This window comes from Drosophila obscura, unplaced genomic scaffold (genome assembly GCF_018151105.1).
Source record: "Drosophila obscura isolate BZ-5 IFL unplaced genomic scaffold, ASM1815110v1 contig_192, whole genome shotgun sequence".
Taxonomy (NCBI): domain Eukaryota; kingdom Metazoa; phylum Arthropoda; class Insecta; order Diptera; family Drosophilidae; genus Drosophila; species Drosophila obscura.
In genome coordinates, this window is record NW_024542781.1 from 2,766,696 (window position 1) to 2,784,520 (window position 17,825).

General features: G+C 49.5%; 2 protein-coding genes across 2 annotated transcripts; both read left to right on the forward strand.

The window, feature by feature from the left end:
• The first annotated feature begins 6,291 nt into the window (after nucleotides 1-6,291).
• LOC121404255 lies at nucleotides 6,292-13,498 on the forward strand. The gene is made up of 2 exons (XM_041593560.1): nucleotides 6,292-11,779; nucleotides 13,278-13,498. The coding sequence occupies exons 1-2, from the start codon at nucleotides 7,736-7,738 to the stop codon at nucleotides 13,413-13,415; spliced, it is 4,182 nt and encodes a 1,393-aa protein (XP_041449494.1). The 5' UTR covers nucleotides 6,292-7,735; the 3' UTR covers nucleotides 13,416-13,498.
• A 1,175-nt stretch (nucleotides 13,499-14,673) lies between these two features.
• Nucleotides 14,674-16,457, forward strand: LOC111065545 (UDP-glycosyltransferase UGT5-like). Its single transcript, XM_022353772.2, has 2 exons — nucleotides 14,674-14,973; nucleotides 15,038-16,457. The coding sequence occupies exons 1-2, from the start codon at nucleotides 14,730-14,732 to the stop codon at nucleotides 16,345-16,347; spliced, it is 1,554 nt and encodes a 517-aa protein (XP_022209464.2). The 5' UTR covers nucleotides 14,674-14,729; the 3' UTR covers nucleotides 16,348-16,457.
• Nucleotides 16,458-17,825: the final 1,368 nt, after the last annotated feature.

Here is a 17,825-nt window from a genome sequence, read left to right on the forward strand (position 1 = left end):
CATACACCAAGAAGAAGAAAGGTTAATTAAGATGGTTTGAATTAAATCCGAGGGGCTACCAATAGTTTACTATCGACTATTATTCTGGTTAAAACCGATAAGCAAGGTATATAGGTATAACTTCCCTCAAAGGCAGTATACCCACTCATTGGATGTTAAAAGAAATGTTAGATGACTGTTTTTGTTGCGCTCTCAGATTTCATCCACAGCTTTGGCAAAGTGAAATATTTTCAGCTGCAAAAGGAGTCCATAAACGCTCACATTATTTATTAGAAAATGGAAAATGGAGACTGTTTAACTGAGTTAATAACGCCAGAGAAATTATAAAGCAGAATAAAGCAATTTGCAAACACAAAAGGGGACAGCTTTTAAACTCCACCAAATGCAGCAAATTAAATTAAACCTGATCGAGTCTGAGTCGAAATTCAGTGAATTTTGATGAGCCAATCACTTGGGAAATAGATAAACACATAAACAGTCTAATATCTTCATGAGGCATTAGACAGACATAGACTAAAAGTTTAGATTGCAATTATTTGCATGTGAATTGTCACATGTCCCGGCAGAACCTAGTCGAGTGTTTGCCCAGACAATGACAGTGACTAAAATTGCCAGCTTTGGCCTAATTATTGCAATTAGTTTTGCAGGAGGAGCCCAAAGGCAAATTTGCTGACTTGACCCATTTCGTGTGTCCAGCAAAACAATTAAATAGGAAACGTTGACGTTCATTGTTGCACAGAATGCCTCTCAGGGTCAAGGCTTGCTTATCAGCAGGAGACGTGTGTGGATTCACACAAGTTGCGGGTAAATTTATGTGTTGCATATTTTGGCCAAAAAATATTTGCCATAAATCTCGATAAGAGGCGAGTAACTTGCATTTGCATCTGTTGGCCGTGGAAGTGGCAGGAGCTGAAGGAGAGCAGCTGCAGGAGCACTTGCCGCAGCATAGACTTCCGGTTGGACGGGCTGGCAACTCTGGCAGCCGCGTGCACTCAGCTAAATGAAAACGTGCACGATTTTTCCAAATAGTTTAGTGCCAGCCAACATGATGCGCGTTATTTTATCTCTGTGTGAAAGGAGCAATGCAGAGGAGGGACGAGCCTGTGCATGAGGCAGGCCGCACACAAGCAGCCACATAAAGTAAGCAGCAAGATGCCGCAAAAGTAAAGCAGGTTGCAACAGCAGCAAAAGTAGAAGACATGCAGTGCATATCAAGCAGTGAGGTGGTGGCGGGTACAGTCTCGAAGGCGGAAGACTGTCCGATGTCTGGCAGTATTATTTTTTCTTTCATTTTCCGTGCAGCGAAAGTGTTGTGTGCCACAAAACAATGCCGAGCAGAAGTTTAAAGCAGCTGCTGCAGGTCCTCGTTGCCCCTGCAAACTCTCCTCTGCTCGGGTTCGCCGGGGATTTCGGGGCTGCCATGTGGGTCGGCTGTATGCCATGCTTAATTTGATCATTTATCAAGTGGAAAATACATGAGCTGGCTCTGCTCTTCTTCTCTCTTCGCCGCAGTCTTCTCTTCTTCTCCCTTACTGACAAATCTAAACAGGCATGTAATCATTTCAGCTGAGGTCTTAATGCCGCAACGCTGACACTGTCTGCAGTCGTAGTCAGTTAGTTAAAGTCCACATATTCCTTTGGTTAGCCACTCCCCTCTGCCACTGCCACTGCCTCTGCCTCTGTCTCTGTCTGTGATGCGGGCTTGAGCCACGCGGCGTATGCGCAATATTTAGAATGCAAACGGGCTTTGTTGCCGTCGCCGCTTCTGCTCCTGTTTTGTGTCATCTTCATCACTTGATGTGCAATTTTCTGAGGGCTTTTGGTTTCAGTGGCTGGAGCTAGGAATTATACATGACAGCGTTGATTAAAATGTATAACAATCAAAACAAAACAGGGGAATAAATTGTAAAAATAATATAATAATACCTTGCAAGATGCATTACTCCAAGTAGAAACTAAAATGAGTAGCTTTCAGTCGTTAAACTAGTTTAAGCGGTAATAACTTTAAGAAATACATTTGAATTCCATCAGCCGAATAACCTCAAAGTAATACCCATTTCATGGGTCGTATTCAGACAGAGAGATACAGTGGGAAATGGTTATGACTGCCCCTGTTTATGGCCACACTCTTAGTTGGGCGAAGCCCAATATTACTCTGCATTTCATCTAATTTTCAGCACTTAACTTGAACTGCATTTAGTCAGTTCTGCTCCGACTCCAGCTCCTGTCCTGTACCTCCTTTTGAAATGGCCGCCAGCGCGTCAACATAACATTTTTCGCTTTATAAATATTTGAACGCTTAAAAGCTAGCAAGGACCCGAAAGAACGGGCCAAGAGCGCTGCAATTGCAGTTGAGAGCAACAACACTCGCCCCTTCCAAGCATCCTTTTGGCTGTTTTAGCTGTTTTAGGTGCTCTGGCCGCGCGGGGAGCAAAAGGCGATAATCGCATGAGGTTGAGCGTTTTATTGGCTCTGTTTATGCTCATAAGAGACAGCGAGTAGAGAATGGACTAGCTCCCTGCGAGATACCAAAGCGTAGCTTGTCCCGCTGGAGGTTTTCGGGCGGCTAATTGGGACTTGTGGACCTGTCAGGCCGAAACCAGAACAAAGAGCAGCACCGCAGCTGACACTTTAAACCCACTGAAGATCGCATTTGCATTTGCAGTTGCATTTGGATTTCCGTTTGTCTGTCCATGAAAATAGTCATAATAACGAGAGTAGCAAAATGAGCCTCCGGGGGCAGCGGCAGTGGCAGTGGCAGTGGCAGACAGCCCCAGCCCTGACTTTCCTGTGGTGAATATTGCATTAGTTTGCATTATTCTTGTACCCTGGCATGTGGAATTGGTGTATCTGGTGTTGGCGGTGCTGCTCTACAGCCGCCTGTGGGTTGTGGGTGGGGTGGGTGGTGGCTTTGGTAATACTTGTATTGTTAGTATTATTGCGCTCAATGTGGCACAAAAGTTAGCTGCTTTACTGCCAGCTCCGGCCTTAGACCGCAAAGTTGGTGCAGAACTTTCTGCTCTGCTTGTGCCTGCTTGACATATAAATTTTAATTTCGCCTCACCCTGGGACGCAGCATGAAGGGAGGGACGGAACTTTTGCGGCATGCCACACAACAGAACGCAACACAAACACAAACACAAGACCAAGCCCCAGCCCCGAAACGCAACTAAAGTTGCATTTGGCCACACTCAAGAGCAGCTGAAGCGGGCAGCAGTGCCAGCCACGAGTGGCTTCTACACGATGAAAAGAGCGCCAGGGTAGCGGTTCAAGGCCGTGGCCAGTCAGAGGGCCAGCATCAATTTATGAAGCCGCAGTAGAGACCAGACAGACGAACAGACAGACAGACGGAGGAAAAAGCAGGCCCTCAACGAAATGTAATTTATCGAGTCTGACGCTTGTCAGCGGCGTGTGAAGCAACTTGAATTTATGTGGGTCGAGCTGGGAGCAGGACTCCCCTCTTGGCCAACTTTCCGTGAAGGTTGATGTAAACAGGAGAGGCAGCACTTGAGTTGAAAGGAAACCGAACCGAACCGAACCCTTTGACAACTTTTAGGCGCAAGCGGAAATTAAAAGTAAAGGCAAACAATTTGAGAAAATGGAAGGAGAGACTGGTCCTAATAGGATTGCTGAATATGTACACACATCCCATTCCCATTCCCATTCGCATTCCCATCGCAGTGCCTCATATTCTATTTATTAGAAAAGGGAAAAAGGCAACGGCACATTAAACATCAGAGAACACAGAGTCTTACACATTCGAAACCACCACCAGCCACCATTCATGCCCCTGTCAACCGCTATCTTCATCTGGAGGAGACACTCCCACCTGCTGCTGCTGCAGCTGCTGCTACTGGTGCTGCCTTCATCCGTGGCAGCGCAGAGCCCGCAGCAAAAATAAAAGACAACTGCGGCTTTTATTGTTTCCGCTGTTGACATTATCACGGCAGCGACACCTGCCGGGATGGGTTGGCAAGCGTTTTATTGTTTTGCGCTAGATGCAATGTGACAGGTGTCCCGCCTCTGCTCCACTCCTCCACCCGCGCTCGCACACTGCACGATGTGCGTTTGACAGTAGCAGCTTTTGGCTAGAAGTCTAAAAGTCAATATCGCGCATACGCCGCATTGGCCCATTAAGATAATTAAAAGCGCCAGCCCAGAGCAACAGTTGGCAAAGGGATCATTCAGTAGACATGCAAAATACGCACCGAAAGAAAAGAGTCGACAAGTCAGAGACGGGCCACTCTATTAACCAACTGCCGCTGAATAATTAGACAGCTTCCGGCTGAGTTTCCGCTTCCGCTGGAAGCGTTTGCGTGCATAAATTATGCCAGAGACTCCTCAATGGCGTAATGGCTGCACAAAAAAAGGCAAAGAACACCCAGCCAGGGTCCGTCCCTAAAAAGTAGATGTCCAGCTGTTGCTGAGGTTTTGTTTGCCAAGAAGGAAAACAAGGAGAAGGAAAGGGAGTGGGAGTGGGAGTGGGTCGGGCTGTCATTTGAAGTCGCGTTTTGTCATCGCCAGCTGGCGGCAAATTGTGATTTAGTGCTCGGCATTTCTTTGCATCGGGCGGAGGTCCAAATCAAAAGTGCATAAATAATGTCAGCTTGAGTTACCGCATTGATATCATTTACATTTCCGCTCCCGGATCGGAGGCATCGGAAGCGCTGCGCTTACACGCCTGTCGCGCACCTTATTTATTATGCATTCAGCTTTTTTGATTTTTTGTTAATATGTTCTTTCCCGTGCAGTTGGTATCTCTCTCTCCCACCCCCCTGCTGCTCAATTATTCGGGGTCGTTCAGGGGAAAAGATCCATCCAGCTGAAATCCATCTAAATTACTACGAAACGATGATTGGATGCCGATTAAAATGATGGCAAATTGTGCACTACAATTTAATTACCAAAATTGACGGCACCAATTTCTGGGCAACCGAACCAAATTGCCCGCCAGTTACTCTGTCAGAGAACAGGAAAAATATGAAAAGAGGAAAATGGAAAACAAAACAGTAGCCGTAGCCGTAGCCCACGCAGTGCATGTTCAACAAATATGAGAATCCATCAGCAGAGGTTCGACCTCTTGATATCGGGCATGCGAGGAGAGTGCAAATGCTAAATGAGAGTCTGACCAAATCGGTTTAGCTTCTGCCTACTCCAGTAAGAGTACAGCCTTCTGTCATAGAGATTAAACACAATTCGAAATGTCTGTTGCTTCATCAGGGGCCTGCTGTCATTTGGATTGCCTAGCCTGATATTCCCTTGCGTCTGACAATTGGTGGTGCTGGTGCGGCCATCAACTTTGCAATGCAAACGCTTGCATTTTACGGGAACTGTTTATTTGGAATGCAACGATGCATTGTTGCCACAGACCCTCTCACCCGGCTCCATTCGGTGGCAAACGTCAAAGGGACAACTACAACATGCCGAAAAAAAGCCCCGAAAAAGAGGAGCAGCCATAACCATTTTTTATGCAACGCTTTTTGCGGTTGCCGTTAACGCTGATTTATGAGTGTTAAGTTAATTTGGGGCTGCCTACTCCTATCCCTCATCGCCCCGTCACCCCGTTGCAGTCCCCCGATGCGGCGTTGATTGGGCGCCACAGCAGTCATCCCCCTGGGTCCCGCTACCCCATCACTCTACGCCCAGCCGCACCGCTGCTGCAGCTCATGCATGTTTAAGAGGCACTGCCACCTACCTATACACTGGCAGGCTCTCGCTCTCCCGCAGAATGCAAATAGCTACGCTGCGGAAATGCACTTTGAGTTATAGTCAAAATACATATAAAACGCACAGTTGCATTTACGAGAGCAGAGCCCGGCCTGCACTCGGGTGACTGGAGAGCGCTGCCATTTTACACCTCCGCCTTGGGCGCAGTTAAACTTGGAATGTTAAACAGCCAAACATTCTTGCAGGGCCATGCGTGCGATTGGCCCCATACTTTGTTTGGACGGGTACTCAACTCTGAAGCTGGGCTGTTTCCCAAAAGGCTAAAGCCATTGCAAATCAATCAACAGGAAAGAGAGGATCTATTTTTAAACTTTATTTCGGATTAAGTACGTTAAGTCAGGTACCAAAATTGCAAATAAATTAAAACTGTACAATTTTAGGCCATTGATATTATCCAATGGATGGCGTTAGAGTAACAGTTAGAGCAACAAAAAGCGCCACAAACGGCCCCGAATTGAGCTAAGAGAACAAAATAGATTATAGCAGAGATGTGAAATCGTACAGTTATGGTAACCGCAAAGTACATTTGAAAACTAATAGATGGTTTAGGCCATCCACCCCCAGCGTTCCCAACCAATCACTAAGCCACGGCCTCACCGGGTTTTTATATACCTTGCGGGGGAGTTGGAGAAGATGGAGGGACCACAAAAAAATGTAAAAGTCATTCTGGGAATAAAACGTATCTTGCATAGACATACTTGTGTTCTTTTTTCTAACGATTTCCCCCGAGATCGCCCACGTCGCCCTCTGGACTCCCCCCGAAGCCTGCGTGCACCTTCATTTTGGTCCTTCGAGCCGGATAAATTAAGCATTGGAGAGATTCCCCCCTCCGATCCAGCTTGCAGCGCGGGAACTTTGAGGAACCAGAATCCAAGCTAAGTACCAGCTTTGCTCATTCGAGAACACTCCGTCCGTCATCTGCATCTCCATCCAAGTATATGTATGTACATATCACCTAAGTCCCATTTTCCGCCAACTCTGGCACCCCATATAGGCACTCCAAAGCCTGTTATCGCTCTTAATTGCCTAAACCACTCATGCTGCCTACTCCATTGGTCCTCTTGCCTGCCTACCGGTCTCCCGGAATCCTTCCAAGCGAGTTTTCTCCCCCTACAACAGGCACCTCATACATATATGTATGAATAGATGTACTGCTGCTGAGATCCGTCGCCATTCCACAGGTGCAAGTACGTGCATATGTATGTGCACACAATCCGTCCCACACAACATAAAACGCCAATACAAGGAAAATATACATGTTTATTTGTTGCGCATATTACAATTATATCCACATAACATACATCGCTCACATCCATATGTATATATATATTTTCACCGGCTTATAAGCACCTTCACATCCATACATAATCGCACGGCTAAAACAAATTACACGATCATTAACTAACATCTGCCCGCATATATAAACTAACCCATTAAATATTTTATTTCCGATTGCGCCGGCGTACAATACATGCATACATAATACATAAATATGCAAATACGCATTCTTGGTGTTGTGTACATTTTATGTTGAGATCGATAGTCCAAGATCGATAAATGTATACAGGTTGGGGGTACTCGTGTTTTTATTTTTGCCACCTTAGCAAGGCTGCTGCCGCTCATGTGATTAATAATTATAATTGATCGCTGTTGTTATTAAAAAGTGATGATTGTTGAGGACTATTAATTTATCATTAATAATTATATTTTGCTTGGTAATTAATAAATTTCCTTCCGACAACAAAATCACCCAACGAGTGCGCAACTAAATATTATAATATTTAAATTCCTCTGACTAAAATAATTATATTTTGCTTGGTAATTAATAAATTTCCTTCCGACAACAAAATCACCCAACGAGTGCGCAACTAAATATTATAATATTTAAATTCCTCTGACTTACGTGTGCGACGAGTATTAGTCCAACTTCAACGTCCGCCTGTGCACTCTTCCCTCCGTGTACCACAGGAATTGCGAACTCTTCCCATAGCAGATCCATCAGCTTAGTATGCCTTCTGGTGGAAAGAGAGTCAGCAAAAAACTAAAGCGTGTAAGCTCGCAGAGTGACGCCAAGCCGCCCAGCTCTTCCGCAGCAGTTACTACACCCACGTCGTCGCGTTCGCCCTCACGCCCGCAAGGTCCGACCACTTCCAAGGTCTGCCCCTCCATATTCGACACCCTCTTGTGTCCCTCACCATCCACGTGCACGGTTCCAGGAACAATGGCCCAATCTGCCGCCAGCTCTGCACGGTCTAGGTTTGTTTTGGCTACAGGCCGGCTCACTCACTTTGACCAGAAACTTAATGCTCCTGATGCGCGCACCCCAACCATCTCTCTTTCTCAAGTCCGCCGGGAACAGATCCGAGGCATGTGGTTGGAGGTCGAATCGGAGTATCGAGCCTGTTCTGCACTTCTAGCAACAGAGGATCCGGATGGTCAAGTTGAGGTCCAAGACATATACGATGAATGTTACGCGGTGTACGAGCAAAGTTTAGCTGAACTCAACGACCATCTCCAGCCCCCAACTGTCATTCCGACCGCGCAACCAGCCGTCCAGGTGCAAATGTCCAACGGTTGCCGCCTTCCCCCATGCGACACGGAGGTTTTCAGTGGAGACTACCAGCAGTGGCCCACGTTCCGAGACCTATTCACCGCCATCTACATAAACAACGCCAGGTTGACTCCGGTGGAGAAATTATACCACCTCAACCAGAAAACGAGCGGTGAAGCCCACGACATAGTTGCACTGGCCCCGCTTACGAATGATGGGTTTGAATCTGCCTGGAACCACCTTCGTGAGCGTTTCCAAAATAAACGGCTGATACTCAAGGCCCAGTTGAAGATCCTTTTCAGCTTGCCTTCCATCCGATCGGAATCTGGAGCCGCCTTAAAGGAGCTCCAGAGGTCTGTCCACAAGTGCCTCACGACCCTTCAGCACTCCGAGGTGTCCACCGACAGCTGCTTTGCAGATGGCGTGCTGGTGTACCTCATTACCGCGAAGTTACCAAAGGCGACCGTGGAGCTTTGGGAACAATCGGTTCCGAATAAATTCGAGGTTCCGACTTGGCGCGCCATGAACAAGTTCTTAGAGGAGAGATACCTCTCTCTCGAGGCGACCGAGGACGGTCATCCAGGCATCGAGCCGCACTACAATTCCCGTACGAGCCTTCCCACTCCTGCACCTCGACGAGTGAACTCCTTTGAGGGGAGAATCTCCAACAAGGCGCGCACTTGCGACCTCTGTTCCAGGAGCTACCATCCTGTGCGATCATGCCCAGAATTTCTTCGCCTGACCGTACAGGAACGGTCAAGCTACATTCAGCAGAAACAACTCTGCTTAAACTGCTTCGCGCGAGGACACCAACTCCGGGACTGCACCAGCGCGTACAACTGCAGTACGTGCAGTGGACGACACCACACCCTCCTTCATCGGGGCGAGCAGACTCCGAGTGGCTCCAACGATGCTCCCAGTCCTCACACCACACAAGCCCCTACCACCATACAGTCCACTTCCTCTTCTCTTCCTTCGTCCAACGACTCAGCCCGTGTCCAGAGCTATTGCGCTACAAATGTACACCAGGTGCTACTGGGCACAGCAATAGTGGACATTTGTCATGCCGGCACAAGATACAAGGCTAGAGCCCTGATCGACTCCGGATCTGAGGCCACCTTTATTACTGAGCGGATGTTCAAAATCATTCGGCCCCCCTTCCAAGCCGTCCAGGCTCAAGTCTCTGGTTTGAGTCAAACGGTAGCGGCCAAGGCCCAGAAACTCTGCCACTTCACGATCGGCTCCGCCTTAAGGCCCGGCCTCCAGGTTGAGACCACGGCGTACGTTCTTCCGCAATTGGCGGGTAACCTCCCGTCATACCCTGTACCGCAGAACTACATGACAGACCTTCCTAAACTCCATTTAGCGGATCCCTCCTTTCATCGCAGCGCGCAGATAGACGTGCTCATAGGCGCTGATATCCTTCCATCCATCCTTTTAAGCGGCTTCCGGTCCAACATTTGTGGCTCGCTCTTGGGCCAAGAGACTATCTTCGGATGGGTCCTATCCGGTCCTGTCGCAGCTGACTCGTCTCGAATCATCTCTTCCTTCACCACGAAGATCTCGGTCAGCTCTGACGTCCGACTCGAGAAACTTCTCACAAGGTTTTGGGAGGTGGAGGACCTTCCAGGGAGACCTACGAGCGAGTCAGACTCCATTTGCGAGGAAAATTTTCTCCAGACCACGCAGCGAGCTCCCGACGGGAGATACATCGTCACTCTTCCATTCAAATGTCCGGAAAAGATAGACTTGGGCTACTCGAGGCCTTCGGCCCACGCCCAGTTTCTGAGAAACGAGCAGCGTCTGCAGCGAAACTTGCCTCTCAAGAAGCAGTACGACGATGTCATTCACGAATATTTAGAGCTAGGCCACATGAAACAGGTTCCACCTAGTCATGACTCCGGCCACTTCTATCTTCCACACCATGCCGTTTTCAAGCCAGAAAGCACAACGACCAAGGTGCGCGTGGTCTTCAACGCGTCCAGCCCGTCCTCGAACGGAAGAAGCCTTAATGACGTATTGCATTCAGGGCCAGTCCTTCAGTCCGACTTGACCACGCAAATCCTTAAGTGGCGCGTATTCCGTTACGTTTTCAACGCCGACATCAATAAGATGTATCGGCAGATCCTCGTGGCGCCACAACACACTCCCTACCAACGGATAATCTTTCGCAATCCTAACGGGGACGTTTGCGACTATGAACTCGATACGGTCACCTTCGGAGTCAACTGCGCGCCATATCTCGCCATTCGCGTCCTAAGGCAACTTGCACAGGAAGTGCATCCTCGGTTCCCAATGGCAAGCGACATCCTGGCCAATTACATGTACGTAGACGACGTTTTAGCTGGTGCACATACCCAGCCTCAGGCAATTTCCGCCATCGCCGAGTTGCGAGAAGCACTCGATTCCGCCGGCTTTCCACTCCGAAAATGGACCGCAAATCAGAAGGGCGTGCTGAGCGACATCCCTCGCGAGCACTTACTGCGAGCTGATTTCCTCGAGCTCGAAGAAAGCAGTATCGCAAAGACCTTGGGTATCCGATGGCAAGCGAGTGCCGACGAGTTTTTCTTTGTCCCTCCCGAATTAATCCATCGGGAATCCTGCACGAAACGCAATGTGTTGTCCCAGATTGCGAAGCTGTTTGATCCAGCGGGATGGCTTGCCCCCTTTGTCATCCAAGCTAAGATGTTCATGCAGGAGGTGTGGTTACGAGAGTTAGGTTGGGACGAGGACCTTCCTGGCGATCTGCGTCAAACGTGGGAGACCTTCCTGCAGAGTTTTCCGGCCATCCAGCAGATCCACATACCAAGGTGGATCCACGTCTGTCCGACTGCCAAGGTGCAGATTCATGGCTTCTGCGACGCGTCTCAGCGTGCCTATGGTGCGGCGATCTACGTCCGAGTGGAGCGGCCGAATGGCATATTCTGCTCTCTCCTGACAGCTAAGACTCGCGTGGCCCCCGTGAGGACGATATCCTTGCCTCGACTTGAGCTGTGCGGAGCGGTTCTTCTGGCAGAATTGTCCGCTGCCATCCTTCCACAGATGCCGCTAGACAGTAGCCAGGTATCCTTCTGGACCGACTCTACCATTGTGCTGGCCTGGCTGCACAAACCAGCGTGCGAATGGACCACGTTCGTGGGCAATCGAGTCGCCAAGATAGCGCGCTGCAACTCCGGCGAGCTGTGGAGTCATGTTCGATCGGAAGACAATCCTGCCGACCTAGCCAGCCGAGGTATAGGACCCATCGACCTCGCGGGGAACGACATGTGGTGGCATGGTCCTGCGTGGCTGCGTCTTCCGCAGTCACAGTGGCCGTGTCCACTGGACCCATTCCCGGAGACTGACTTGGAGAAGCGAGCAGTCAAGGTGCTGCATACAAGTAGCACATCCTCTGACATCCTCAGCCGATTCTCGGATCTCGGGCGAGCTTTGCGCGTGCTTACCTATGTGCAGCGATTCATCCAACGATGCAGAGGAGGGTCAGTCCACAATTCCAACGAGGTAAGCGGGGCAGAGATAGCGGCCGCACTGCAAGCCGTTACCATCGCAACGCAGGGCATGCACTATGCGGACGAACATCGGTGCCTTACAACCAAACGTCCTCTCCCTGCATCGAGTTCCCTACGGAATCTCAATCCATTCATTGACCAGAACGGTGTCATGCGAGCATGTGGCCGAGTCCAAGCCTCCGCTTCCATGTCCTACAACGAGAAACATCCAATCCTACTGCCACCCGCATCCCTCCTCGTTCGCCTGCTGGTGCGCTTCACTCATCACATAGTCCTCCATGGTGGGAACCAGCTGGTCATTCGCCTTCTCCGTGCAACTTACTGGATCCCTCGACTACGTCACGTAGTGAAGGCGGTGATCCAATCCTGTAAGGTATGCGTAATCCATCGCAAGCGACTCCAGACCCAGTTAATGGGGGACCTCCCGTCCACAAGAGTCACATTCTCCAGACCATTCACATACACCGGAGTCGACTTTGCCGGTCCCTTCGACGTCAAGAGCTTCATCGGGCGCGCATGCCGCATAACCAAAGGTTATGTGTGCGTGTTCGTGTGTTTCACCACGAAAGCCATCCACCTAGAGGCCACTTCCGACCTATCCACTGACACCTTCCTAGCCGCTTTCGCTCGTTTTGTCGCGAGACGAGGGTGTCCTCACGAGGTCCAATCCGACAACGGCAGGAATTTCGTCGGCGCATCTCGTGCTCTGGCTGTAGATCTTCTCGAAGCCATCCGAACGCGGACTTCTGCGGTATACAGTCAGCAGGGCTTATCGTGGCGGTTCATCCCTCCGGGAGCCCCACACATGGGTGGCCTTTGGGAAGCAGGCGTGAAGAGTTTCAAGACTCTGTTCCAACGGTCGATGTGTACAGCCAAATATACACTGGAGGAGTTCGCCACCTTACTCTCCAAAATTGAGGCCTGCCTTAACTCTCGACCGATCTCTCCTATGTCCGAGGACCCGAATGACCCGCTAGCTCTAAGCCCAGGTCACTTCCTGATCGGCGGGCCGCTACTCTCCGTGGCGGAGCCTGAAATAAAAGAGAGCGCCTCCTCCATCCTGAACCGCTGGCAACATCTCCAGGCTCTAAACCAGCAATTCTGTTCGCGCTGGAAGACGGAGTACCTACGAGAGTTGCACAAGCGAACCAAATGGCAGCATCCAACAAGAGACCTAGAGGTGGGAGACCTCGTTGTTATCAAGGAGGATAACATCCCCTCTCACGAATGGCGTCTCGGACGGGTACAAAAAACGTACCCTGGGCCCGATGATAAGGTCCGTGTGATAGACCTTAACACTGTCCGAGGCCTTATCAAAAGACCGATTACTAAGGTCGTCCTGCTGCCTATGGAGTCGGAGATCCAGTCCATCTACTCCCGCGTACTACCCGATCCATAAGTATCCGCCTTCTTATCCTTAGGCTTAAGCACAACTCGTCCGTACAACTCTCCTGCACATCATTACTAATCCTCACTTCCGATTTCCGCAGCCACGGTCTCATGATGGCACCCCAGCAGCCCACACGCACCCAACGCAGAAGCACCGAGGGCCAAGCTCACGACAGCAGACGTACCCGAGGTACTATGTCCTACCGTTGCCGAGTCTGCCGAGGCGTCCATCCTCTTAGGAAGTGCGGGCGGTTCCTGCGGCTAAGCGCTGAAAAGCGGTTGCGGGCGGCACTCATCAATCAGTACTGCCCCAACTGCCTAGCCCATGAGCACTCGGGACGCGACTGCCGCAGCGGAGACCGGTGTCGGCATTGCCACAAGCACCACCACACCCTCCTGCATATCCCGGACACAACTCGTCGTCGCCCCACATCCGTCACACCATCCTCACCAGCTGGACCTCGAGCTCCGACGACGGCATCCTCCGCCTCCCGCCGACCACGAACGCGGGACACAGCGACTGATCGACGGGCTACTTCTCCGAGGACTTCGGCATCCTCCTCCAGCCGACCTCCGACTCTGACCACACTGCTGCAGCACCGCAACCCGCAGGTACTACCGACCGCAAGCGTCACCGTCGACAACGGGACCACCACCTATGAGACCCGGGCGTTGATCGACCCCTGCCGCCCCATGTCAGCGATCAACGCGTCGCTGGCCAAGGCCTTCCATTTGCGCACGTCCATGATCGGGGATGAAGAAGCCTGTGCAGCAGTGCTCCGGTCACCGATGTCCCCGGACTTCCAGTTGGAGGTCGTGTTCCAGGTGGACCCGAAGCTGCATCTGCGAACTCCCTCCGCGTCCATCAGTGATCGCATACGGAGCAAATTCGATCACCTAACGTTGGCAGACGACAACTTTCATCGCCCGGCCACTGTGGCTCTCATTCTGGGAGCGGACGTGTATGGTGACATCATCCGCGATGGAATGCTGCCGAGTGCCGAGGGGCTCCCTGTTGCACAGCACACCGTCTTCGGGTGGACGCTGTCGGGCGGGTGCCGGCCGTAAAGCATTTCTGTAGCATTGGACTCCCCATAAGTTGCAATACATTGCAAAGGGGGGCGGGATGTTGGCGTTCGACCCCCAGCGTTCCCAACCAATCACTAAGCCACGGCCTCACCGGGTTTTTTATATACCTTGCGGGGGAGTTGGAGAAGATGGAGGGACCACAAAAAAATGTAAAAGTCATTCTGGGGGACCACAAAAAATGTAAAAGTGCACCTTCAACTTCATGGGAATAAAACGTATCTTGCAAAAGTTTCTTAGGGGAGGCATTCAGCTGATGTGGTTTCGCTTTTAATCAAATTCCTCTCTCTCTCTCTAATTTCAAATTTTTATCAGCAGATATCGGCTATCAGCGTATTTATTGTTATGGCTTGTAATTCGAATGTGACTCTCTGTGCTGGCACTGAACTTTAGATTAGATTGCCATTCACTTCAGTGCAGAGCTGCGACATGTACGGACCAGAAACCGACGAAGAAAAAACGTGAAAATGCGCCTCGGCAGTGCTTGGCTAGCGCTTTCCCTGCTCCTCATCCTGGAGTCAGCACTGGCGGCCAATATATTGGCGATTTTTCCGTACCGGTTTCCCTCGCCATTCAAGCTGGTCAATCCCCTGATGCGAGCCCTCACCCAGCGCGGCCACAAGGTGACGATGATAACGCCAGTGAATATGCCGAGTGACATCGAGGGAGTCCGTCACATTCGAGTGCCGATGCTGGACTTCCAAACTCAGGGTGAGTTGTTCAACACATGTATACAGAACATCGTTGTAATTACCGTTCGGATACTCTTCTGCAGAACTTATTGACTCCGATTTGCTTATGGAATTCCTTTCAAGCAAATGGTCCGAGAGCTATCTAACCTCCAAGGCTCTGTACAACATCTCTTACGCGATTCTGAGCGACACAGGAGTCCAACAGATGCTTCGGAACAGCAGCGAACAGTTCGACATAATCACTCTGGAGACTGTGCACATGGATGCCCTTTTTGGGCTGGCTGGATTCTACAATGCTCCGATAATGGGCATTTCGGCTGTGAGCATCAATTGGGCGGTAGACTACCTGGCGGGAAATCCCTCGCCCAGTGTCTATGAGCCCATCTCGCCCGCAGGATATTCTTGGGACAACTCCCTGCTGAGCAGGTGGTACAACTGGATCTACATAACCGAGGAACAGCTCGTAGAGCACCTGATCTACCGGCCGGGCCAGCTGCGGCTCTTGAAGCAGTTCTTCGGCTATCCCCCCGAGAAGCTCAACGACCTGCGGGCCAGGTTCTCAGTGATATTGATGAACAATCACTTCAGCATGGGCCGTGTGCGAGCCAATGTACCCAACATCATCGAGGTGGCAGGACTGCACCTCAGCGAGCTCCCAGAGCCATGTGATGAGGAGCTGCAGCGTTTCCTCGACGAGGCCGAGCACGGCGTCATCTACTTCTCGATGGGCAAGGAGATCCTGGTCAGGTTCCTGCCCGAGACCATGCAGCAGCTACTGGTGCAGACCTTCTCCAAGCTGAAGCAGCGCATCGTCTGGAAACGAGAGGTGGAGACGTCGGGTAATAGGTCGCATAACATCTACACTATACATAAGCCTCCACAGCGCCAGGTGCTGGGCCATCCGAATGTCAAGCTCTTCATCACCAACGGTGGACTCCTCAGCACCATAGAGGCGGTTCACAGCGCAGTGCCCATGCTTGGGCTGCCCGTCTTCTTCGACCAGTTCGGCAACATGAGGCGCATGCAGATGGTCGGCATAGCTGAGAGCCTCGATATCAACACCCTGACGGTGGACTCATTGACCACCACCATCCGGGCCCTGATCGAGGATCCACGCTACGCGCGTAAGGCCAAGGAGCTATCGCAGTGCTTCAAGGATCGGCCCATGAGTCCCCTGGATACTGCCGTCTGGTGGACGGAGTACGCCCTACGGCACAAGCATGCCTCCCATATGCGCATGAACATCGAGGAGGTTTCGTTCATGCGCTACTACAGCCTTGATAACATGCTGATGCTGGGCCTCCGCTTCGGGTTCATCGCTGTCTTTGTGATCTTTTTGGGTTTTAGGCTGGTCAAGATAAATCAAGGAAGACAGCGACTAATACATTACTGAGAGTATATATTTTTTTAGATGTATGTCTGTAAGTGGTTGTGATAGCGGGACTGTGAATTCCCCAATAATATTTTATTACTAATCGAAATAAATGCGTGACGGCAATGCAAGTCGCAAAATATCTAATTAATTTATCAGTTAATTTTCGTTTAAGTAGTAAACGTTTAAACAGCAGAAGCAATTTGCTCTTATTTTGTTGTTCTATTTACTTTACTGATGTAATTAATTGTTTAAACGTTTGCTACTTAAAAGAAAACGAGAAGGAACGTGCGAGTCGCTTCTGGGGACGCGACTCTACTTATACCCGTACTCTGTCAGCATATACATTTTTGAGCATATGATTTTTTAGAATTTTAGAATAAAAAAAAAATTTTACATTTTACATTTTTTTGCTACATCTGTTATCTACATCTACATCTACAATGTATATTCTACATCTAACATGTAGATTGTACAATGTACATGTACCATTTAGATTCTACATCTCCTCCGCTAGGGGTTGCTCGCGGACTGAACGCGGCAGAGTGTGCGACCGAGAGGGAAAATGAGTTGCATTGTTGTTTGCCGGAGGGGGCAGGGGAAGCATCTGAAAATTAATTTCTTCATTCTGGCTATAATTATGATCCGATCTAATTCAGATTCAGCAATCTGGTAGATATGGGCATTCTCTACGATAATGCGTTTTTAGTTTTATCGTATCTTTAAAAATGTGCCTGCCACAGATTTTCGTCCTTTGTGGTGGCGGAAGGGGGCAGGGCGAAATTTTGAAATACACTTGTAGCAGTGTGATATCACATGAGTGTGGAAACCAAATTTGGTTGCCCTAGCTCTTATAGTCTCTGAGATCTAGGCGCTCATCAAGACGGACAGACGGACAGACGGACGGACGGACGGACGGACGGACAGACAGACATGGCTCTATCGACTCGGCTATTGATGCTGATCAAGAATATATATACTTTATGGGGTCGGAAACGTTTCCTTCTCTGCGTTGCACACATCCACTTTTACCACAAATCTAATATACCCCTTAACTCTTTTTTCAGTACGGGTATAATAAATTAAATTAACTGCACTTGAGGGATTCTCAGTGGTGCATACTTTTAGGCTGTTCTTCTCATATTAAGATTTCGTGTGCGTATACGTATAAACTAGTTTTTGCTACACATGCCTACATTCGTACATACACACATTTTAAATATAAACTTAATCCATCCACGATACATACCAAAGTCTGGATACACTGCCAGAAACTATGAAGAGTGGAACATAAATTTGTAGATAAATATATACAATAATTACCTTATCGGAACAACTGTTTGCTACTATGCCCGACCTCCTGTGAAGTTGCGCCTTATCAGCTAAAATAGATACTATTCCACCAGCATTTGTTGTCATTATTTGAAATTATGAATGAAACTTGAGTTATCTATAGTATGCAATGTGAACTGTACGAATACTATATATTATTATCTGCC

Coding starts and splice junctions, on each gene's coding strand:
- LOC121404255 (XM_041593560.1), top strand. CDS start 7,736: ATGCCTTCTGGTGGAAAGAGAGTCAGCAAAAAACTAAAGCGTGTAAGC. Junction 11,780..13,277: donor CAGTCCACAATTCCAACGAG/GTAAGCGGGGCA, acceptor CGATTTCCGCAG/CCACGGTCTCATGATGGCAC.
- LOC111065545 (XM_022353772.2), top strand. CDS start 14,730: ATGCGCCTCGGCAGTGCTTGGCTAGCGCTTTCCCTGCTCCTCATCCTG. Junction 14,974..15,037: donor GCTGGACTTCCAAACTCAGG/GTGAGTTGTTCA, acceptor ACTCTTCTGCAG/AACTTATTGACTCCGATTTG.